The sequence below is a fragment of the Schistocerca cancellata genome, chromosome 4 (genome assembly GCF_023864275.1).
Source record: "Schistocerca cancellata isolate TAMUIC-IGC-003103 chromosome 4, iqSchCanc2.1, whole genome shotgun sequence".
Lineage (NCBI taxonomy): Eukaryota > Metazoa > Arthropoda > Insecta > Orthoptera > Acrididae > Schistocerca > Schistocerca cancellata.
In genome coordinates, this window is record NC_064629.1 from 581,435,325 (window position 1) to 581,460,823 (window position 25,499).

At 38.3% G+C, this 25,499-nt stretch overlaps 1 protein-coding gene across 1 annotated transcript in view; it reads right to left on the minus strand.

Annotated features, from left to right (window-relative positions):
- Positions 1-25,499, minus strand: part of LOC126184593 (neogenin) — a 250,931-nt gene that overhangs the window by 171,341 nt on the left and 54,091 nt on the right. Inside the window, exons 4-6 of the mRNA XM_049927035.1 lie at positions 16,970-17,134; positions 15,153-15,272; positions 4,814-4,964 (exon numbers count right to left, since the gene is read on the minus strand). Of these exons, the coding sequence (XP_049782992.1) occupies positions 4,814-4,964; positions 15,153-15,272; positions 16,970-17,134 (436 nt within the window). The remainder of the gene's footprint in view (positions 1-4,813; positions 4,965-15,152; positions 15,273-16,969; positions 17,135-25,499) is intronic.

Genomic DNA, 25,499 nt, shown 5'->3' on the forward strand with positions numbered 1-25,499 from the left:
TACAGCGAGATGACATGTGCCCGAACTTCCAGCATTTAAAACACCGCATCGGAGGAGGGATATATGGCTTCACATCACAACGGTAAACCATCACCTTAACCTTCTCGGGTAAGACATCACCCTCAAAGGCCAAGATGAAGGCACCGGTGGCTACCTGATTATCCCTCGGACCCCGATGGACGCGCCGGACGAAGTGAACACCTCGTCGTTCGAGGTTGGCGCGTAATTCATCGTCGGACTGCAGAAGAAGATCCCTGTGGAATATAATACCCTGGACCATGTTCAGACTCTTATGCGGCGTGATGTTAACTGAAACATCCCCCAACTTGTCACAATTGAGCAACCTCCGTGACTGGGCAGAGGATGCCGTTTTGATGAGCACAGAACCAGAGCGCATCTTGGACAAGCCCTCCACCTCCCCGAACTTGTCCTCTAAATGCTCCACAAAAAACTGGGGCTTGGTTGACATAAACGATTCCCCATCAACTCGCGTACACACAAGGAACCGGGGTGAATAGTCTCCACTGCCTTCTTTTGCCATACGTTCCTCCCATGGAGTGGCCAGGGAGGGAAATGATCGTGGATCGTATTTCCTGCCGTTGAGGTTAGACCTCGATCGCTTAGAGACTGCTGGTGGTGGCCCACCAGCGAGAGATGATGTACCACGCTTCATTGCGGGTCATCCGCCCTGATGCCACCTACTCCGACCAAGGGCCCTCCCCACGGGCGCCACCCAGCCGCAGCAATAGCCACCTGGCAGGATGGCCATTGCTGGGAGTCCTGATGCCCCAGGGAGATGGGCATCTACTCCTTGGCATACGTGGGGAGTGAACGGCGCAGGCATCAGTAGAGCGATCCCTGTGTTGTCAGGGGGCTACAACCAAGAGGGTACATGGCGGCCCCACCACAACGGGCTGGCTACCGTGCTGGATCTTAGGTGCATAAATGGCCAAGGTCGTCGTCGCAGTTAAAAGAAACACTGCAGAGTGCAGTGTGGTAATCGCCCAAGAGATCGAAAACGAGCGGGACACCATTGCAACGACGAGAAAGACGGCTAAAGGTCTAATTGCACGACGGATACAGTGCACCATGTAAGGCGCCCTTCCCCAATTGGCTCGCTCTTCGGAATAATTTAGAAAGATGGAGGTCAAACCCGAGAGGGGACCATCACATAAGGCCGAAACATGTGAGACTCCTTTTAGTCGCCTCTTACGACAGGCAGGAATACCGCGGGCCTATTCTAACCCCCGAACCCGCAGGGGGGAGTCTCCATATGTAGATTGGTGCAAATGCATTATCTGTGATTGCTAATATCAAGTACTATGCTGTGTTTCCTTCACACAAAAATGTCCAAAAACAATTATGTGCAATCTTCTATTACCATCATTGTAACCTGAATAATAAAATTAAATTCAGATGCTGAAGAAACATGGTTAATATGTCTGCTTCATGAGGCCACACCCCAAATGCCATCACATAGCACAGACATAAAAGCAAGAGGGTTTTTAGGCTGCCAAGTATAGTGCTTTCTTTTCACTTGTTGAGCACCAATGGAGACAGAACACTTCCCATTCTAACCAAATGTACATGCTGAAAGTAATGGTTATTGAATAAAAAGTACATCAAAGTTAGCAGATGTTCAAAGAATGCCACAATGTTCTCACAGACCTGTTACCCATAAGTTATACAGAGTCATATAAAGTAACTCTTGTAAACAGAGACCAGGGTGTATGCACAGACAAGAGAGGAAAAAAGAATCCCAGATTTTCTGGTTAAAAAAAACACTTCTTCATGGGTCAAAATAAATTTTTTCTAGTGTGAAAATACACTTTTTCTGTGTTAAGTAACAGTATACTTTCCCTCAGAGCTGTAAAACTTTTTAATCCTTTGAATGCTAAAGGTTTTATACACCAGCGTAGAACTTCCCAGCACTTTGAGAGACTAAACATCGCAAAAAACAATATGTTTTGGAAAGATCTTTCATGTGTAGTGACATGTGCACTGCATACTTTCTTATTACAAAAGCATAAATAGAAATTTCAACAATTACAGTACACTGGTTTCCGAAGCACTGAAATCAAGATTGAAATGTGCTTCTGTCAGCCAATCACAGCTAGTATCACGTGATCTCACCAGCCAATAACAGGTAATCAGAGCATAGGACACACGATGTAGTCAGCCAATAGCAACATTACAGTAAGTAGCACAAACACACAAAGAGGAAAAAATAATGGTTTCAATATCCATATATTATAGCTACAAGCAAAGCTAAGCTTTCACATATAATATTGGTCCTTTTTTGCTTATGTTACCCTTTAAGATATATCAAACACAAATAAGCCAACAAAATTAAAAAAAAAAAATGACGTAAATGGTTGGTCTTCTGGGCCTGAAATTTTTCTACGTGGCTGGTCCTCAAAGTTTTAAGTTTTGAATGACTGTTAAACACACTGTGATTTAAGAAATTCATTGCACATTCTCACACACAACATAATTCATCTTGTGTAAAAGGAAATTTATTTTGAAAGTAATGCTTCTCAAACACCATTTGCAATATTTTCCTGCAGCCCGTTAGAAACACGTTCATTTGAACAGTTACCAGAGAGAACCAGAAAACAGGTGTTACTGCGCGTGCGCATCCACAATGACTTAGGAAGCCCATGCTTGGCGTTTGCTCTGCTCCTACACCTTTTGTCGCATTTCTGTTTGGAATTTCGTGCATAGTGGGGCAGCATGTGACCACTGCACCATCTTCGGAGAGGACATATGGAGTTACTGTACTTAGAGCAATTGTTTTATCACATCACATCCAGATAAGAAATGGAAAATAAGAAAGCAGTCCTTGGCATAATATTCATTTCAGAAGTAGACTCTGCAACTCAAAGTACCCTAATGTTTTGCTATGTGGCGACATTAACATAGGTTTTTTTTTCCATACTTTGCAATATTGTTATCTAGCATCCAATCAGGTTTACATCCACACAGCACGGCAAAAAGCCAGCAAGAAGAAATAAAAGTTTCTTGCAAAAATAAAACAAAATAGAAAACAGTTGTTTGTATATGCTAAAACTAAGGACAGTAAGTTTTTCATTACTTTTTCTAATGGAGTAAAAAATTAACAAGGTTATCTCTGAAGCCAAAAAACATGTATAGCTGGCAGTTGATATTATACTCCAGGTGTAAGAATAAAGCCTTGTGCGGAATTACAATGATAAAACATAGTGTGCTGCCAGTCTATAATTTACTGAAGAATGGTGTTCTGTAAATTTAAGATGTAAGCACAAATTAAGAAATAATGTCAACCCTAGAGCAGGGACCAGGCAAGTGTTGAAACACATCTTGTGATCGAGAAACATAGTGTTTCACGGAAGGCAGATCTGTAATATATTTGAAACAAAACATTTTATTCAGCACTACTGACTAAATTCGCCTACTTGGTCACCTTAAAGGGAATATTTACATATGTTCGCATGTATATACCGTTAACAGATCTTAAATTACAGCATAAAAGAAACAGGACATAAGAATACTCCAAGAGCATCGTAATTTCATAAACAATACTAAAATGCGTAATTCGGCTAAAAGTGCACATTCATATGCCGAGATTCACACTGAAGTAGACCTCTGCCTGATACTAAGCTTTACAGTGTGGTTTACAGGATGCCAATTTTCATGGAGTATCAGTAATGTATTATCTCATGTTTGATTCACTATTATGGAATTATGCCATATGTACCAGAAGATGAAAATGTGCATTTGAAATTCAGTGAACAATTGAAATTAGCCAATAATGTGGACTGAAACACCGTTTCAAACAAATTTGCTGCCTCTGCAGAACAGATTAATAAAAGCCAAATTTCTTAAGCAAACTAACAAAAATAACTTCATTGTGCAGCAAGAAGATTAATTATTGCCAATAATGTGGAAAAAAATAAAATCAGAAAATTTAAATTAATTCTGTAATTATGTGACTCTATATTAACACACTTGATAGATCCCAGCCACAGAAATTCATTTTGTTTTCATTGGACGTGAGAGCTGTAAACAAAGACAATACTCCAAAATCACAAAATGCGAACACAGGTCACTTGGAGGCTACCCCCACTACAACTCAGATTGCTCTGTGCATGTGCAGTTCTGACAGCTTGGACGTGCAAGAAAAAAATTTTTGGGCTAGCATCCAACTGCTTGCTGCTACTGCTTATACAGCTAACACACACACTTCAAGTAGCCAGAAGCAGGAGAAGGCACTGCTCATATGCGACTTCAGCTCTGCGCGTGCACATGACCCTGCTGGCAACCGATCAAACAAAAGTAATGTAAACAGTTGTGGCATCAACTTCATCAAAAGCAGATTGTTGTTATGAAGTATTATATAGCTTTCATCCTAAAGCCTTTGACTCATTTTGCTGTCAGCAGATGCTTGTGTGTGCACTGCATTTTGCTGTAAGTTTCATTTTTGTGTTTTTTCTATCTTTTATGTTTTATTGCTTCAGTGTTATTCTGCAGTAATGGGCTAAAGTAAAATTCTTTGCTGGAAAATTAGTTCTCGTAAGTCAAAATTACAAAATGTTAACTGAAAACCAAACAAACGAAAAATTTCCAGAATTCTAAAAAATCTGAGTTTTTCCTAGATTTTCCAATTGTCCGAAGATGTAGACACTCTGAGAGACGCTACTTTGATGTAAGAAAACAATGTGCTGCCTTAGCGAAATGTACTAGCTCATCATTTGGAACGAATACTCTCATATCTGCATCCAGAAAAGGGATCTGTAAAATAAAGCAACACACAAAATGGTAGCATCATACATACGACATATCAATAGCAATTCCATCCTTCAGCCAGACGATGGATGGATTAGGATTCCCAACTGCAGCACAGTCAAGAGTCACAGTGCTACCTGCGATAACAACAGATGGCCGGGGAAGTGCTACAAAAACAGGTGGTGTTACACCATGAATACCTGAAAAATAAAAAGACACAGTCTGTAAGAAATGATAGACATAATATAAAACCAAACAAAAAATGTAGTGGTATGAAACTATAAACCTTTCAACACACATTTTTTTCAAGGGTTTTGATTTTGTTATTCTCTTCTAAAGTACCATATTTACCTTAGTATAAGACAACCCTGAATATAAGACAACCCTCGACTTTTTTTAAGAGGCTTGTTGAGAAAATTTTATTTTTAACATAGTCTGACCAATCAAAATTACAAACTGTTTTATTGGTGTACAGTATCAGTCTAAAAAAAGTTAATATTATACTTACGCCATTTACTGGTTGTCTACATTTTGATAATACAAGCATAAATATAACAAACAAAAAATGGTTTACATTAATTTTTATCTTCACTTCCTTTTTTGATTAATATCTAAACCAGCCATCTGTGGTATCACTATTTTCAATCGCCACCACCACCACCACTAGTATTGTTATATGGGATGGTAGTTTCACCTAACCAATGGGAGGTGAGAAAAGAGGCAACGTATTTCTGTACACAAGCAGGAATTAAATTTATAATCTTGCTTTTGTCACCAGTTTTTGGCCGTTTCTTCCAAATATGTTGTAATTTCTGAGGTTGTGCTTATGGTGTAATCTAGTAATATAACTGTCTTTTTCCAAATACATGGTGGATTTTGCGTTTATATTCACATGAAAATGTGACAATATTACTTAATGTCGTCTGCCTACTACTCTCTCATTGACTGCATAGAACCACGAGCTGACACCCATCATATCTCACTGCTGCACAAAACATTTAAGTACCCCACTGGTCCCTATCTAGACTTTTACCGCCTCCTATAGATATCACTCCTAGTTCTCAGTAAAGCTGGTGTCACTGTTCCCCCTCCAATCGCATTCATCCTAGTTCTCAGACAAACAAGTGTCATTGTTCCCAGTCCAACCCCTCTGAATTCTTCAAAATAAATCTTCATGTAAACTTAATTGTCAAAGCTTCATCTGTAAATGTATGACAATCCGTATATTAATGTATTACACAATGTAAAAATTGTGACCTGAACAGCAATTGTTTAATCTGTGAATGTGAGAACAATTCTGCATTTTTTGAATGACAAATTTGGGGGAAAACCTCATCTTATAATTGGGTAAATATGGTAACTGCAGACAAGATTTCTTCAAATTTATTTTTTCAAGAATATAAATTCGAATTTGGATACTTGCTGCAAATTTACTCCAAAGAACTATCATTAAAATGTTTCCAGAATGAGATTTTCACTCTGCAGCGGAGTGTGCGCTGATGTGAAACTTCCTCGCAGATTAAAACTGTGTGCCCGACCGAGACTCGAACTCGGGACCTTTGCCTTTCACGGGCAAGTGCTCTACCATCTGAGCTACCGAAGCACGACTCACGCCCGGTACTGGCAGAAGTAAAGCTGTGAGTACCGGGCGTGAGTCATGCTTCGGTAGCTCAGATGGTAGAGCACTTGCCCGCGAAAGGCAAAGGTCCCGAGTTCGAGTCTCGGTCGGGCACACAGTTTTATTCTGACAGGAAGTTTCATATCAGCGCACACTCTGCTGCAGAGTGAAAATCTCATTCTGGAAACATCCCCCAGGCTGTGGTTAAGCCATGTCTCTGCAATATCCTTTCTTTCAGGAGTGCTAGTTCTGCAAGGTTCGCAGGAGAGCTTCTGTAAAGTTTGGAAGGTAGGAGACGAGGTACTGGCAGAAGTAAAGCTGTGAGTACCAGGCATGAGTCGTGCTTCGGTAGCTCAGATGGTAGAGCACTTGCCCGCGAAAGGCAAAGGTCCCGAGTTCGAGTCTCGGTCGGGCACACAGCTTTAATCTGCCAGGAAGTTTCATATCAGCGCACACACCGCTGCAGAGTGAAAATCTCATTCTGGAAACATCCCCCAGGCTGTGGTTAAGCCATGTCTCTGCAATATCCTTTCTTTCAGGCGTGCTAGTTCTGCAAGGTTCGCAGGAGAGCTTCTGTAAAGTTTGGAAGGTAGGAGACGAGGTACTGGCAGAAGTAAAGCTGTGAGTACCGGGCGTGAGTCGTGCTTCGGTAGCTCAGATGGTAGAGCACTTGCCCGCGAAAGGCAAAGGTCCCGAGTTCGAGTCTCGGTCGGGCACACAGTTTTAATCTGCCAGGAAGTTTCATTAAAATGTTTATTTGGGAGATAATTAGTTTCAAGTGTTCCATTCTCATTGTCAAATGTCATGAAGAACAGTCATAGATCCACCATCAAAAAAAAATAACACAACATTTTAACATTGACATACAGAAACATCTGGAGCAGCATATGAAGTACACATGATTATTTAAGTTGACATGACAGTGGGCGCAGGAACTGCACATTATTTAACCTGTGCCTCCATAGCCATTAGTCACAGTGTACAACTGTGGTATCACCAGAAGACCTGCAGAGCCGCCAGCATCAACCATAGTGGTAAACGCTACAGCATTTCTTCAAATTTCTTTTAACGCCACATATAATAGCACTGTTTGTAACTCTGCTGTTCCTACCCTTACAGGACATAAAAAAATATGGGGAAGGCTTTAAAATAAGCCAAAACCGGGAATAATAAACAATTATTGTGATCTTGGCTATTGTTTTAATCTTAATAACTACAGAGGAATAGTCAAAATGCTAACAGATGCCATGCAGTCAAGCACACTGGTTCTGTACACCAATTGTCTGTAATGGATAGTTTGGTCCACTCAAAAGTCCATATTTATGATGAATAACATTTTATGATTTCATTTCAGCTCATCTAAACAAAAGTGGCTTAGGAATGTGTCCACGCCTTTGCTGAAGTAACCATTCTAGCATTTGTATGAGACACAAAAAATTAGCTTGCCTGCTTTTAAGGTGGTCATGGTGATCTACAGTGTTTACGCAAATCAACTTGTCTTTTCCCAGCCACACACACAGGTGTGATTGGTCACAGGTTCAACTTTCTGTTGTCTGCCTATTGGTGCAATATGTTGGAGCTGGAAGTTTTCATCTTTCAGTGCATTAGCTGCCTGTTTGTGGATGAGCCAGCTTATCACCTCAGTGTGCTACATCCACTGGTGCCACATTTCCGTTCTAAATGTTCAACACCAAGTTTGGAATTTCCAAAATAACCATTCATTTGCCCTATTCCAAGAATGCCTACAACTACTCTGTGAATTTTCACTGTAAACCACTAAAATCTACAAGATCACATGTAACCATAAAATAATTTTACAGCAATTTCTGTTCCAACGAGCCCAACTTACTCAAAAAAATGGACCTAAAGGAAGATGACAATTTTTGTTAACCAAGTTTTCATTTATTTTGCACAGAAGACTCAAGTATAGTATTCATCAGTTATCATTATTCTTGTCTGCGAAGTAATCAGTAGGAAGAATCTCCATGCCACTCCCAGAAACATGTCTAAACAGATGAAATTGACCCTTCTGATATCACTCATAACAAGTCACAACACAAAAGCTGTTAGGTTCTTTCTTTGTGGAGAAATTAGTTTCTGGATTTTCGTTTGGTTGGTAGCCAACAAATGAGGCACCCATCTTGCACCACACTTTCTTATAGATAATTCATCATGTAAAATACATCATACCATTTCCACTGACATGCCTATGGCACGAGTTATTTCATACACATTTAATAACCAATTGACCAATATCAAATTGTGCACCTTGTCAACATTTTCATTTGTGACTGCACTGCTTGGATGTTCTTCTTGTGAATATCACTAGAAGAATTACAAATACATTTGAATACTGCCACCTACTTCCTAACCATTGAAAACGAACAGCGAACGTACAATGTGGCTGTAACTGATGTAGTGAAATATAAACTCTGTTAAAAATTCACTACACTCTGGAGTGGTTAGTCTTTTGTTTCTGTATATCGTGTCTACTGCAATGTGACTGTAAGAATATACATGCATTCATTGTAGTTTTGTTTCATGTTGCTAAATAAATAGTTATTTTAACTGGAACCACAACTGGTGACCCCGTGTCATGATCATTAGTACTCAAAAAGCACTGACATTATTGCGTTTCTCGCTGCATCAATTTAAATACACGATTCCATGACAAACAAAACCCAGGTGAAAATATCACGTATGGCCATGAAAATGCCAACTTTCTGGTGGAAAAATGAGGGAATATTGTTTTTGAAAGGGGCATCTCAATTTGTTACTACAAATATAAGCAATGAAGTGACAAACTATCATTAAATTTTACGATCACTAGATAGCAAAGTTGCCTAGCTAATTTCAGATTTTATGCCCAAACTGTTACCCCATATACAGGCTTAAAAACATGCCTTACTTTGCTCAGAGAGATGCTTCCTTGAACACAATTAACAGGACTTTTTTAAAAACTATATTTCTTCAGCAACTACCAATCATGTGCATATTCTACCTGAGCAGCAAGTCAAGATGTAAGTCTCAATGTAATGGCATCCATGGTTGGTAAAATCTTAGAGGTCATGGCACCCAGTTAGTTCATATATAGTGCTGGAACTATTTCACCATAAGGTCAAGATGAAACACTTTCCCATCTGGAAAATCCATTTTCAGAACTAAACAGCCAGATTCAGAAGCTACGGACTTGGACACAATCAAGAAACAGATCAAAATCACCGTGGCATACATAGAAACATACCGTGTTAGTATCATCATAAATTCAGGCAGAACATGTAGAAATGTGCACCACCATGTTCATTTGTTTCTCAACAGTCCACTAATGCTCAGACAGTAAACTAGTATGTCTTCCTCTAGGTACAGAACAATCTGCAAAGGCAAAATCAGCTCGCCATCTGTTCATAACTCATTGCAACAGAACACTTCAATTTTTGATAGATTCCGGAGTGAATCTTTCCTCACTACCAGCAACAGTATTATACAGCAAAAACATTCAAAAATAGCAAGTCCATACTGCAAATGGTTCTGTAACACACAAATATGGTGCACGTCTACTGAACTTCGAAACAGAAGATTTCCATGATTATTTCTTCTTGTAGATCTTCACCAACCAATTACTGGTGCTGAATTTTTGAGCTATTACAATCTGTTGCAAAAAATTGTGTCACTAACAAGTTTTAATTGCTAGGACAGGCTCTTCGTTCATACATGCTGCCAGTTTAGTGTTTTTGATGGACTCACAGCACAAATATTGAGACTTTTTAAAGAGATATCCCAAAAATATTCAGAAACTTTCCTCCACTTATAACATTAGTAGTACTATTCTGTTTTTTTAGGGCTGGTGAAATTTTACAGACAATTGATACCATATACTGAAGAAATCCAACAAACTTTCTTTAACTAATGCAAGAATACCAAGAGGAAGGATAGTCAGTCTATCACATGGACTGACACAGCAGGGAAATCATTCAAGAAACTAAACTTGCTCATCTCTCAACAGATTTTCCCTTAATTTTGGTGGCTGATGCATCGGACTATACTATAAGTATTTCTTTATACCAAGTGCAAGAAGGAACACCTGAAACACTTCTTTTTTCTCCAGGTCTCTCACTGACACACAATGTAACTACAGTACTTACAATCACAAATGGTTGGAAGCATATTCGACAGTCAAACACCAGCCAACAGTACCACCTGGAATTTTTGTCAGTTCACCACAGATATTTTATACCTTTCCAGAGGAGGGAATGTTGCTGCTGATACATGTTCCAGAGTTGCAGACACCATGTTGACATCCAGAATTTCATATGATATTGTTACATGACGGTTCAGAGTTACTTTGTTGATATTCATACAGTTAAACTCAGGTCATATGTTCCTCCATCCTATCAACAACAAGTCTTCCATGATGCAATACATGGCTTGAACTCATACTAGCATCAAAGACACAGTGAACTGGATTTGACAGCATTTCATTTGGCCTCACTTGAAATGAGATGTACAGCTATGGGCAAAAACATGTATTTACTGCCAAATGTGTTGAAATCCATGTGCTGATATTTTATTTCCCTTAAAGCACGCCTGTGTCCAAGAAATAAATGTGACTCTAAAATTATGTACACAAAGCTACTTACAGTAGGTCATGCTCTGCGGGTAATAACAAGAACTTCATAATATCAAGAAACAACATACAAAATCACCACATATCAATTTGTAGATTTCACAGCAGAAATTAGCCTTCAAAAAGTCGTTCTCATTATTGTCTGGAAAGGGAAAAAAGGATTCTAACATTTCTGTAGCATCTACAGGTTGCGGACTAATATTGTACTGTCACCGACCTCTCACTGCCTAACTAAAACTGTTGTATCCAACTGTAGCCCCAAACTCAACACGTTTATGATGCTCTTATCAGACTACTAAAGCATGTATGTGCACACACCCATGCACGTGTGCCCCCCCCCCCCCCCGCTCTCTCTCTCTCTCTCTTTCTCTCTCTCCCCCCCCCCCCCCTCCTGTCCCCTCAGACTGGTATAGAGTCAAACCACAAATTAATGAACCCACTTTTAAGGAAATCCTGCTTTTATCAATATTTCCATCAGTCCCAATGAAACTCTCCCCAGTTTTTACACAATTCCTAACATGTCCGAGTGAGTTTCTGATTCATTTCTGTCTCACACAGTTATACTTTGTGTCATATGGTGACAGTATCATGATAATTGAGTCTTTCAGTTGGTATGTGTGTAAATCAAATTTGATTGTAGTAATATCGAAAAATGCTTTGAACAAATTGGAAAGCAATTTCCATCCTGCCTACCATGTGACTCTGGCCACATGATCTGATATATCAGTCACTGGAGTTACAAAGAATGACCCATGATGTGCTGTCTTTGTTGCAGTTGAATTTAACAATTTTATACTTTTGTGGAGTTATGGCCCGTAAATGTAGGAAGCTTATGACTGAGCAAAAGCTGATGATCATCCACAATGTCGACGACAATCACATCATAAAACTTTTGGACATGCTGAAGAAGTACGATTTGGCTCATCATTGTTGTGGGGCATTCTGAAAAACAAGAGTGTTGTTAAATGTTGAAGATAATGGTTCCTCTGGCTGCAAACAGATGACCATTTACATGTCAACATTCAAAATGATATGGAAAATATTATTTTAAAATGGTTTCAAAGGCAGCATTCCTATTAGTAGAAGCATTCAACAAGAGAAAGCTCAGGAAACTGCCCTGAAGATCACTATTGAAAATTTCAGCGCATCGAATGGCTAGTTAGATCATTTTAAGGAATGTCATAATCTCTCATTTCCGAGTGTAAGTGGATAGAGTGAGGCTGTGGGTACAGAAACTGTAAACCATTGAAAGAACTTTACACAGGGTGTGTAAGCAGACAAGAAAAACAAATTCCTGAGTTTCCAGTTAAAAATATACTTTTTCCTGGGTGAAAATATTGTATATGCTGGGTGAAAGTATATTTTTTCCCATGGTAAGTGAGAAAATACTTTCCTTTGGAGCTGTAAAACTTATCAATCCTTTGAGTGTCAAAGGTTTTAGACATTGGCATAGGACTTTCCAGCACTTTAGGAAATGAAAATTGGCAAAAAAAAAAAAAAAAAACAATGCAATTTGGAAAGACCTTTAATGCATGGCAACATGTACACTGCATATTTTGATATTACGAAAGTATACATAGGAATTTCACCAAATACAGCACATTAGCTTCCGAAGCACTGAAATCAAGGTTGCAATGTGCTTTTGTCATCCAATCATAGTTAATATCACATGATCTCACCAGCAATGTCCAAATATTCAGAGCATAGGGCACATGACGTATTCAGGTAATAGGAACATCACTGTTAATTAGCATGAACACACAAATATGAAAAGTTAATTATTTAAATTAATATGCATACAATATAGCTACAAGAAAAGCTAAGCTTTCACATGTAATACTGGTTGTTGATCCCCCCCCCCCCCCACACCCCCCTTAAGGATGAAGTTTGACAATATCCTAAGAGCACAGATTAAATTTGAAGCAGCTGAAATTTCTGACAAGAACAGTTATAAATTTCACTTCTATACACTGAACATTTCATGGATTACCTAGATGAATACGTGTTCCATCTAGCACTTAAGACTTTTCCATAGAAAAGCCAACTGCAAGTGAAGCTGTTGAAGAACTCACCTCACATCTCCTTTTTTGAAGGATAATAATATGTTTTGCCACTGTTATTGCATAATTTGTAATCCATGAAAGAACTAAAATAAATACGAAAAACTAACCTGAAGCTTGGTCTTTTTTAGCATATATTACAGTTTAAGATATATCAAACACAAATGTGCCAGTAAAATTTTAAAAAATGGCAAAATGGCTGGTCTTCCGTGCCCAAAATTTTTCCCTATGGCTGGTCTTTAAAGCATTAAGTTTTAAAGAGTGTGAAACCCTCCACGATTTCAGAAATTCCTTGCAGATCCTCTCGCATAACATAAGTCATCTTGTGTAAAAGGAATTTACTTTGAAAATAATGCTTCTCAAACTACCATTTGCAATATTTTCTGTGACCTGTTAGAAAGTTAAACATGTGTGACATCACGCTCATCAAAAATGGTTGGTTGTTAAAAACTGTGCGCGGACTGTGTTTTGTTATTGTAAATGGTGTATTTTCTTTGAAACTTAAGTTTTATTTTGGTGTTACTGTCTTGCTTATGTTTTTGATGCCGTATTAGTTTGCAGTAACAGACTAAAATTAAACTCTTTGTCAGAGTATCAGTTCTTACGAGCAAAAATTACAAAAATTTAACTGAAAAGTAAAACAATGAAAAATTCCCATAGTTTTCCCAGATTTCCTAGTTGTCCCAGGTTTTATACAGCCCGTTACCTTGCCAGGATTAATTCACGGTTATGAGCCCAAAGACATTTTTAATGTAGCTGCAACTGGTGTTTTTTTACAATTTACTTCCTTTGAAAGCTTATTTCATTAAGGGAGAAAAATGCCATGGAGGTAGAAAAAGTAATGAAAGAATAAGTTCACTATTGTGTGTAAATAAAGATGGAATGAGAAGTTGCCTCCATTGTTAACAGGGAAATTTTAAATCCTCAGGTGTATTAAAAACTAAAGACACTACCTTGTACTTACAAGTACAACAGCAATGACATCGGAAATCTTCACAAGATTTCTCAGCCCTTTAGATGCCAAAATGGGTTCAGCAGTAGGAAAATAGTACTTATGATTGACTGTCACCCTGTATACCCCAAGGAAACATTTCTGAGAAATATTAATGTTGTGTTTCTTGCACCAAACTGCATAAGTCATCTGCAGACTTTGGACCTGGGCACAATACACTGTGTTAAAACCAAATACATGGTAGCATTTGTCCAGAAATCAATTACATACCTTGAGAGGAAGGAAATGATTAGGCTTAACATTTTACAGGCCATACACATGTTTGCTGCTGCCTAGAACTGTGTGACACAACAGACTGTGTTAAACTGTTTTGCGAAGGCTGGTTGTGGTACATCAGCTGCTGATGAAAAAGACATTGCTCCATGAGAAGAATGGAGTAGATTCACAGATGTTCATGAGAATGTGACATTCTAGGACTTTGTTTCTTGTGATGATGATGATTTGACCTCCACACCCAAGATGAATATGAGTGAGATGCGAGAAATTCTAGTGAAGAAACACTGTTAGATAGGAGGTGGCGGTGATGGTGGTGGTGGTGGTGGTGGTGATGATGATGATGATGATGATGATGATGATGATGTATAAAAAGAAGAGGTGAAGGAAGACACTGCACCAAGTTTTGCAGCTGCTGAGCAAAGACCCGACACTGTCAGGAACTATCTTTCCTCTTCTAATGTAGACGGGTCAGTTATAACAAACATCAACGAACTGGAGCAACTTCTGTCATTACAGTATGCTGGCAGGAGAAAGCAAACAACTCTTCTTGATTAAAGAAAATAAAGAACATGTTATGCAAAACGTGTGATATGTACGTATGATGTATTTAAAATTTTAGCATATTACTGGTAAGTTGGTTATTAAACAGCTCTTATTCACCTAAACATGCTTGAATTGTGATTTTCGGTCACTTCTTCCATGTACCTATGCAAAACCACCATTTAAGGAAAACCCCTATTTAAGGAAAAAATAATTAGGTCCCCTGAGATTCATTAAAAGGTGTTTTACTGTAGCTACAAATGGAATTCACAAAAAATCTGTTACTTACAACTTTTGGCCCACTTACATGGTACTCACCTGCATTTTTATCAACTTTAAGAACTGCCTTTTCACTAATCTGATTTTGTCCTAACATTGTTACATTGCACTGATAATTTCCTTCATCCAACAGTTGCACTTCATCTATTTCCAAAGCACCTGAAACAGAAAATGTGATCAACCTTATTAACAGCTCACTATGAAAAGAAATCGTGATGTTTCCACTTTATTCTCATGACTAGCACTCCCAACACAAAACCAGAACATTATTATTATTACTATTATTATATCAATGGTAATATTACTGTTGTTTTATTATATTTAATATTAAAGGTCTGTAAGAGAAATAAAAATCATATCACGGAAAGTTGTCACAAAAACCAGCTATAATTTAATCATACATTTCTTAATTTAAAGACTGAAAAATTATCATTAGTAGGTATATAGAATGTGTTTCTTGCAGTTTTCCAGGTGGATAGAATATTCAATCATCTTTCGTGCATGGACAGCAATATTTCTTCTTCCAATATTTTTGTTGATAACTGCACAGTGATCTTCAAGCTGAGTCAGTGACTGACTTATAACCACATGACACAATGACATACTGTAGAGTAAATACATGCATATCAGAAGTATGACAAATTTCTGTTGATGTGATTAAAATACACTGTGTTACGATATGAATTACTGATAATATAAAAGTGATTAATTTTGCAAATCAGAGATTTTTTGTGTGAACAGAAAGCCATGCACCACATTCCTATGATCACTTCAGAGATGTCAAAATAGCATACATGGTACAGAGTCGCTTCATGAGTCAATAAAATGTGCTTCATGTGAAACCAAAGTCTCAACACAGAAACAAATAGTGCAATGGATGAAACAGCTCATAAGTCAGTTTTGTGCACCAAACAGAAGGACAGAGCATGATCTATCAACAAAGTTGGTGTCAATTTTGAGTGTAAAATATGAATGTGCAAATGTGGAAAAACTGTTTCATGGGATGATCTACAATTTTGTAAATTATGTGTTGCACAGGATAGAGTAGCATGGACAGCTGCATCAAACCAGTCTCAGGACTGAAGACCACAACAACAATGTGTAAATGGCTTAAAACTGAACACACACACAGAGGCACTGCAACGACTTCCTTCCAACAAAAATGAAGACATCCCACCACCAGATAACAAATTGTGTTAGGTGTCCAGGTGGATCACTAATATTGACTAAGGGAACAAAAACAAAGCATGTTTGAAAGAAAATAGCTATTCGGACAGGTTTCAAACACTACAATTAACAGGGATTGACATATCTTCTGAAGAATGAACAGCTATATGCATAAACAAGAATAAGGATTATGCAAGAGACTGGAGTGGTATGATATCAAGATGATGTACTGCCATTCTTCATGACAGCTGAATTTACTTTCTCAACAGTGTACATGGCTTTGTGAAAAAGCACTTTATGAAATACACCACATGCAACATAGAACGTCTTGTGCAGGGAATGATTGGAGATTTGTTCATCAACGGTGGGCCTGAAAGTTTTTGGATGAAAACTGCTTTCACTTTCTGGATTACTCACATTAAGCACAAAAACAAATTTATGTAAGTAAAATGCCTACAGATTTTTCAGATGTTAGATTTGCCTTCTGAACCATCAAAATTTCAATAAATTAATTTCAGTTAAATCATGACAAGTTTTACAACTTCTGTGATTCCACTGGGCTATAATTCACTATATAGTCAAGCAAAATCATGTTACCTATATGAAAATGTGTCTGATTCTTAATGTTCACTTCTTTTTTCTACTAGGGTTGCTGATCCATCATAAAACAAAATTACTGTCAAACTTACCAGAAGGCAAAACGAGCATTCTTGTCTCATCCAAGAGGAGAGGCCGATTGTCTTTCAACCACATGACACTGACTTCCAAAGACACATCAACAAAACAGTTAAAAAAAGCTGTTTGCCCTGGAAACACAATTATGTCTTTTGGAGGTGTCGATATCTGCAGTTGTGCTAAAAGGAAGAGAAAAGAAAATGGTATATATCAAATGAAAATATAAGTACACATGATTACGAACTGTGATACAAGCACAAAATTTTATTCTACTGAATGTCTCCAGGTGAGGCTATATAATTAACATATCCTCATACGTTTTATGCAAGATATCTTAGAATATACACAGCAACACACAACAACAATTTATACAATCACTTATACATTAGCAAACATGACTCTGCTACTGTATCCTGTAACAGTAACAACAGTGACTAGCAACCTGACCCAGCTTTGCACAGGTAACTACAGCCAGGCGACTTGTCAGACATGGAAAAAAAAAAAAAAAAAAAAAAAAAAAAAAAAAAAAAAAAAAAAAAATGAAGTCCCATGCTTCTTCACAGAGCGTAGGGGAATGATGCGGGAGACCCGCACCGCCTTACTAGGCAAGGTCCTAATGGAGGTGGTTTGCCGTTGCCTTCCTCCGACTGTAATGGGGATGAATGATGATGATGAAGACGACACAACAACACCCAGTCATCTCGGGGCAGGAAAAATCCCTGACCATGCTGGGAATCGAACCCGGGACCCCGTGCTCGGGAAGTGAGAACGCTACCGCGAGACCACGAGGAGTGGTAATAAACTGCATACACAAACCTTCCTCATGAATCAGCCTGCCTGTTAGTGAAAGCCATATCAAAACTCCTACAGTAGTTTCCAGAATTAGCTTCCACATACAGACAGAAAAAACATGGTGAGGGACTTAAAATTGTAATATGTATAGATATGACAAAAGGTACAGCTCTTGATTTCTTGGCTCCAAGTAAGTGATAAGTTAAATGTTAATCATAATTTCACAAATTGTACTGTTTTAATGGAATGATTGTCTAGTAACTGCAAGTATGTCTGTCCCCCCCCCCCCCCACACACACACACACACAGATATTTATTGGCCAACTGACCGACCAATTTCATCCCAACTGACTGCACTCAGCGATTCAGCACATTCATGTTGTTGTGATTTGTTTATCTTAAGTTCAATGTGTTTATGTTCTACGAGATCCTGCTTGGTTTTACACAGAAACAAAAATGGATTTGCCCTGGTTGTTTCAAAGGTAACAAGGCTAAAAATGGCCGAGAGAAGGATGTGGGCAAAGAAGTGGCTAATGCAAGGAAAGAAATTCACCCACATTCTGCTACTTAAGCAGTTGGGATCTCACGATTTTCATAATTATCTAAGAATGGATGAACCATGCATTTTGGAGCTGCTGGACATCATCAAACCATTCTTAACGAACAAAAATACAGTCATGAGAGAGGCTGTAAGCTGCAAGGAGAGGCTGTTAACTGCTTTATGATTTCTAGCAAGTGGCAGAAGTTAAGAGGACTTCAAATTCAGTGCTGTTGTATCCCTACAATTTTTAACTAAAATGGTTTCTGAAACCTGTAACTTGATTTATAATTGACTGAGGAAATACACCTTACTAGAATAAAATAAATAAAACAAAATATGTTCACATAAATGTTATTAATTTATTTATGTATGTAGTATAAAAGATGAAATATAAGTTTAACAAAAATTCATTTCAAATTTGAACATGGAAGACTACACATGGTAGCATATACTATCTAATAAATACAACAGACACATAAGAAAAACTGAACTTAGTAACTGTTTGACCTGTAAAAAATAAAAAATAAAAATAAATAAAAACCACATATTTTCTCTTCATTGCAGAGGGACTGGATATAGACTGGACTCTTCTTCCTAACACTTATAGCAATGAAGCAAATGTGTGTATTGAATTAATGGTCATTAAATGTCGGATGTTTCAGTTTTTAGAGTTCATTTCCGGCAAGTATCGGAAATAAAACTGAAAAACAGAAAGACAGAAGGTCAACAGACTTTTATTTTCTCTATATGCCACACGAAGACGTTATTGATTCACTAAAAAAAAAAAAAAAAAATGAAAAAAAGTGCTTCATTATAGGGTTGAGAACTGTAGAATCCCCCAAATAGGTCAGGTGTGCACTACACATCAGAGGCTGCCACTCAGGTAGCTGACTGTGTGTAGGGTGCACGCAAGGATTTTTTAGATTAGGTGACTCTCACATCCAATTCCGATACCAATAGCTGTAGAAAACGCAAAAGTATCAGTGTAAGAGTGAAAGAAATGCATCCCACATGGGAGAGTATTAAATGCCTCATGGTAAACTGCCGAAACATTCGCAACAAAAGCACTTATGAAAAGCAGGGGAGCTCACATAATACTATGTACAGAAGGCTGGTTGAAACATGAAATTGATAGAAGTGAGACTTTTGGGGAAAATTTAAGTGTATATGGAAAAGATAGGAAAATGGGAAATGGAAGTGTATTTGTCACAGAAGACAAGAAGCTCAAATCCACCGAGATAGAAATTGAAGCTGCATGTGAGACTGATTGGGCAAGACTCAGTATCACAGGTAGTTATAACACAATAATTGCATCTTTCTATCGCCCACCATACTCACCTCCTGATGTAACCAAAAACTTTACAGAAAACCTTTAGTTTACTTGTACGTAAGATCCCCAATCATACTGTACTCTTTGGTAAAGACTTTAATCGTGCAAAAATTAATTGGAAAAATTATAGTTTTGTTAGTGGTGGGCATGATAATACATCCTGTGGAACTTTACTAGATGTCTTCTCTGAAAACTACTTAGAACAGACAGTTAGGAACTCCACTCATGATGGAAATATAGTGGATTTAATGGCAACAAATATACATGACATCTTTGAGGATTTCCACATCAAAACTGGTATCAGTGACCATGGCACAGTTGTGACAACAATGAAAAACAAGCAGAAAGATATATATTTTTTGTAAACTAGATAAAAGAATCAGTAATGCCATATCTCACTGAAGAACTTGAAACTTTCAGCACAGATCAGGAGCACAAAGAGAAATGCTGGCTCATGTTTAAAAGAATAGTTGACGAAGCACTGGAAAGATATGTACCCAGTAGGGCAGTTCATAATGGGAGAGAGCCTCCATGGAATACAGTCAGTGTAAAGACACTTCTAAAGAAACAGAGATTACTGCATAATATATGTAAAACAAAGTGTAGGACCATAAATAGAGATATTCTGAATGAAACCTGTTTGACTGTGAAGAGAACAATGTGTGATGCCTTCAATGAATACTGCAGCAGAATACTGTCAAATGACATTTCCCAAAATCCAAACAAATTCTGGTCATATGTAAATGCTGTTAGTGGCACCAAAGTTGGTGTCCAGTCCCTAGTGAATGAGACAGGAACTGAACTTGAGGGTAGCAAAGCAAAAACTGAAATGCTTAATTCTCTTTTCAAATTCTCCTTTACAAAGGAAAACCCAGGAGAATTGCTCCCATCTTATCCTGATATCACTGAAAAGGTGAATGAAATAAGTATTAGTGTCAGTGGTGTTGAGAAACAGCTGAAATCATTAAAATTGGACAAAGCTCCAGGCGTCAATGGAATCCTTGACATTCTGTACTGGAATTGTGGCTGAGTTATCGCCTCTTCTGACTATAATCTATCATAAATCCCTTGAACAAAAAACCATGCCCAGTTCTTGGAAAAAGGCACAGGTTACAGAAATCTACAATGGGGGTAGTAGAAGTGATCCACAAAACTACCGCCCAATATCCTTGACACTGATTTGTTGTAGAATCTTAGAACATATTATGAGCTCAAAGAGAATGTATCTTTAACAGAATGACCTCCTCAATGCCAACTAGCATGGATTTTGAAAACATCAATCATGTGAAACCCAACTCGCACTTTTCTCACATGACATACTGAAAGCTTTGGATCAAGGCAACCAGGTAGATGCAGTGTTTTTTGATTCCCGAAAAGCATTTGGCTCAGTACTGCACCTATGCTTATTGTCAAAAGTACGATCATAGTGGGGTATTAAGTGAAATTGGTGACTAGACTGAGAACTTTTTGGTAGGGAGGACAGAGCAGGTTATCTTGCATGTAGAAATTCGGATGTGCCCCAGAGAAGTGTGTTGGGACCCTTGCTGTTCAAGTTGTATATTAATGACCTTGCAGACACTATTAATAGTAAAATCAGGCTTTTTGCAAATGATGCGGTTATCCATAATGAAGTACTATCTGAGAGAAGTTGCATAAATATTCAGTCAGATCTTGATAAGATTTCAACAATGGGGGGGGGGGGGGGGGGCAGAGATATTGAACATAAACAGAGAAATGCAGCATGAATGGTCACTGGTTTGTTTTATCTGTGGAAGTGTGTCACAGAGATACTGAAGGAACAGAACTGGCAGACCCCTGAAGACAGACGTTAACTATCCCGATTACACTAGGGATATACTACAACCTCCTATGTATCACTCACCTAGGGTTAATGAGGATAAGCTTAGAATAATTACTGCATGCACAGAGGCATTCAAACAATCATTCTTCCTGCACTGCATATGTGAAATGGAACAGGAAGAAACCCTAATAACTGGTCCAATGAGACCTACCCTCTGCCATGTACCTCACAGTGGTCTGGGGAGTACACAGGTAGATGAAGATTAATGACATGTCAAAAATGAAATTTTGGAAAGAAATCGTGACAGTCCTTCTTTTGCGATTCAACTTGACGGATCGTCTGATGTTGCCAACTTAGCCATTTTGTCACTTTTCATCCATTATACACTGAAGCGCCAAAGAAACTGGTATAGGCACGTGTATTCAAATAAAGAGATATGTAAACAAGCAGAACATGGCGCTGTGGTCGGCAACGCATACATAAGACAACAAGTGTCTGCCGCATTCGTTAGATCGGTTACTGCTGCTTTAATGGCAGGTCATCAAGATTTGAGTGAGTTTGAACGTGGTATTATAGTTGGTGCACGAGCAATGGGACACAGCATCTCCGAGGTATCAATAAAGTGGCGATTTTCCCATACGACCATTTCACGAGTGTACCGTGAATATCAGGAATCCAGTAAAACATCAAATCTCTGACATTGCCTGGCCAAAAAAGATCCTGCAAGAACAGGACCAACGATGTCTGAAAAGAATACTTCAACATGACGGAAGTGCAACCTCTCCACAAATTGCTGCAGATTTCAATGCTGGGCCACCAACAAGTGTCAGTGTGCGAACCACTCACTGAAACATCATCGATATGGTCTTTCAGAGCCGAAGGCCCACTCGTGTACCCTTGATGACTGCATGGCACAAAGCTTTATGCCTTGTCTGGGCCTGTCAACACCGACATTAGGCTGGTGATGACTGGAAACGTGTTGCCTGGTCAGACGAGTCTCGTTTCAAATTGTAAGGAGCAGATGGATGTGTATGGGTATGGAGACAACCTTATGAATCCATGGACCCTGCATGTCAGCAAGGGACTGTTCAAGCTGGTCTAGGCACTGTAATGGTGTGAGGCGTGTGTAGTTGGAGTGATATGGGACCCCTGATACGTATAGATAAGACTCGCGACACGTATGTAAGCACCCTATCTGATCACCTGAATCCATTCATGTCCAGCAAGACAATGCAACACCCCACATGCCCGGAATTGCTGCAGAGTGGTTCCAGGAACACTCTTCTAAGATTAAATACTTCCATTGGCCATCAAACTCCCCAAACATGAGTATTATTGAGCATACCTGGGATGCCTTGCAATGTGCTGTTCAGAAGATATCTCCACCCCCTCATACCCTTACAGATTTGTGGACAGCCCTGCAGGATTTATGGTATCAATTCCCTCCAGCATTACTTCAGACATTAGTCAAGTCCATGCCACATCATTGTTGTGGCACTTATGTGCACCTGCAGGGGGCCTAAACAATATTAGGTAGGTGTACCGGTACCAGTTTCTTTGGCTCTTCAGACTGTTAATGGGGGGCCTGTGTAAGAGGAGCAACTATTCTGCAGACCCTTAAAAGAGAGAACTATGGGAGGAGATACATTTCAGTTAAGCAACAAATACGTTCACGAAAATTCAATAGACTGGACTCATTGCTTAAGCATTTGTTCAGATGGTGCAAAATCTATGACAGGCTGTTATGCTAGGTTTGTTGCCTAAAGTGAAATCGGTACCACTGAACATATCTTGGACACACTGTTGCATTCACAGATAGGCTCGTTTCTAAAAGCATGCCTGATGGATTGAAATCTGTGCTGGATAATGCAGTGAAAATAATTAATTTTATTAATGCTCGCCCTAAAAATTTCTTCATCTTTGCAGTGCTTTGAGAGGAAATAGGAGTCATTATCTCATGCTGAAGTTAGGTGGCTATCTCCAGGTAGAACTGCTTCCAGGCTGTATAAGCATAAAAACGAAGTTTAGGAAAAACCTTGAGAGAATATTTCCCTGCTACGTCCAATAACAACAACTGCATTTGCAATCCCTTCAAAGAGTATCAAAAATATTTGCGTATGTACGCTAACTAAGCAAAACTGGAGGGGACTACATTGGCTGCTCTTTACATACAATCATGTCTTCATGATCTATATAATCACCAAATGAATGTACTACTGAGGTACGTACAGTATGGAAGGACTGTAGCAAATGAGACAGCCTGGAAGTAGTTCTACCTGGAGATAGCCACCTAACTTCAGCATGAGATAATGATTCCTATTTCCTCTCAAAGCACTGCAAAGATGCAGGAATTTTTAGGGCGAACATTAATAAAAAATTAATTATTTTCACTGCATTATCCAGCACAGATTTCAATCCATCAGGCATGCTTTTAGAAACAAGAGCCTATCTGTGAATGCAACATTAATAAATGCAACAAAATTTTAGAATCCACATTAAGCGTAAATGAAAAGGAGTACCTTCTTGAAATTTCCATTGATTTTCACTTACAGAAAAGTTTTAAATCTTTGTCATTAATCGTGTTTTGATTAAGTTTAATGGAGTTCCCAGCATTATCAAATAAATCCATAACAGCTTTATTACTCATTTCCTCCACATATTTGTGCAAAACGTCAATTTCTTCATGTGACTATTTAAGAAATAAATACAGAAAAAGAATTTGTGCTGAAAGCAGTTTGGGACTTTGTTTAACTTCTGTGGTCCCTGACTTCAAAGCTCTGTGCTATGGAAAGCAGACACAACCTTCTCACTGAATTCCAAGCGACAGGTTATTGCAACTAGGCCTATAGATCATGTAACTTTCAAGCTGTAACTAGAATAACTTTTGGTTTTAACCATTAAGGGTTAAGTTAAAGTTATTAAACTTTTTGCTTGTAATTAAATTTTATGCATGTGTGCTGTATGTATGTTTAAAAGTCAGTGGTTCATCCAACTCAGATCATCATAGAAGCAGTTCATGAGTCGAAAAAGGTTGGGAACTGCTGCTCTAAATGAACAGACTCAGGAGACAAATTTTGTACCTCAAATGTGTCTCATTTGCTACAGTCCTTCCATACTGTACGTACCTCAGTAGTACATTCATTTGGTGATTATGTAGATCATGAAGACATGATTGTATGTAAAGAGCAGCCAATGTAGTCCCCTCCAGTTTAGCTTAGTTAGCGTACATACACACATATTTTTGATACTCACATAACATTTTGTAGAATATTGTTGTGGTAATATAATTTGGAGTGCTCTGCCTCTTGTATTAGAGTAGCTATATTCACAAACATGGCCGAAAGCAAGTACAGTACAAACCCGGTTAACCAAACTAAAGGGAGGTAAGCAGTTGCAGATGGAAATTTTTTTCTGTTAAGCCGTGAACATCTAATACTTGTACAATATTTTGTTTTGTTATTACAATACAGATTTTTGAAAGGTTCTGAAGTGCTGAAAAACTACAATTTCTTGGTTTGTTATTTCTTACAAATTGTCCGCGACAATCCATTCATTCATCTTGCACATATCCAAGTCTTTGCATCTGGAAATTCTTTTTAGCATTTCATTCAAGTTTTCAAAATTTTCTAAGTCTTCTCTGTAAAGAGCATCATACAGTTTTCTCCAGAAATTTTGAAGAGTTTCTGCTTTCACATTATTCCACACTTGGGCAAACCAGTAAATTATTTGTTTCATATTTACTGCCTTCATGGATTGATTCATGTTTTTGTTTTGCATGTCACTATCTTGCAGGATGGTTCTCAAATATTGCACATGGCTGTGCCTTTTAAATGTCATTATTATGCCTTATCCAGTGACTGAATTGCTCTGGTAACACAACACAAATCAACATGTTTTAACTCCTAATGATACATAGGTGCATTTTCAATAAGTTCACTTCTTTAAGGAATTTTTTTTAGTTAATATCTTTACAACTTTCAGTACTACTGATCACTAAAACATTTGGCAAAGCATTCAAGAGACATCCAAGAAGTTTTTGGTCTCTATAAAAACCTGGTAATGTATTTCAGGAACACTTTT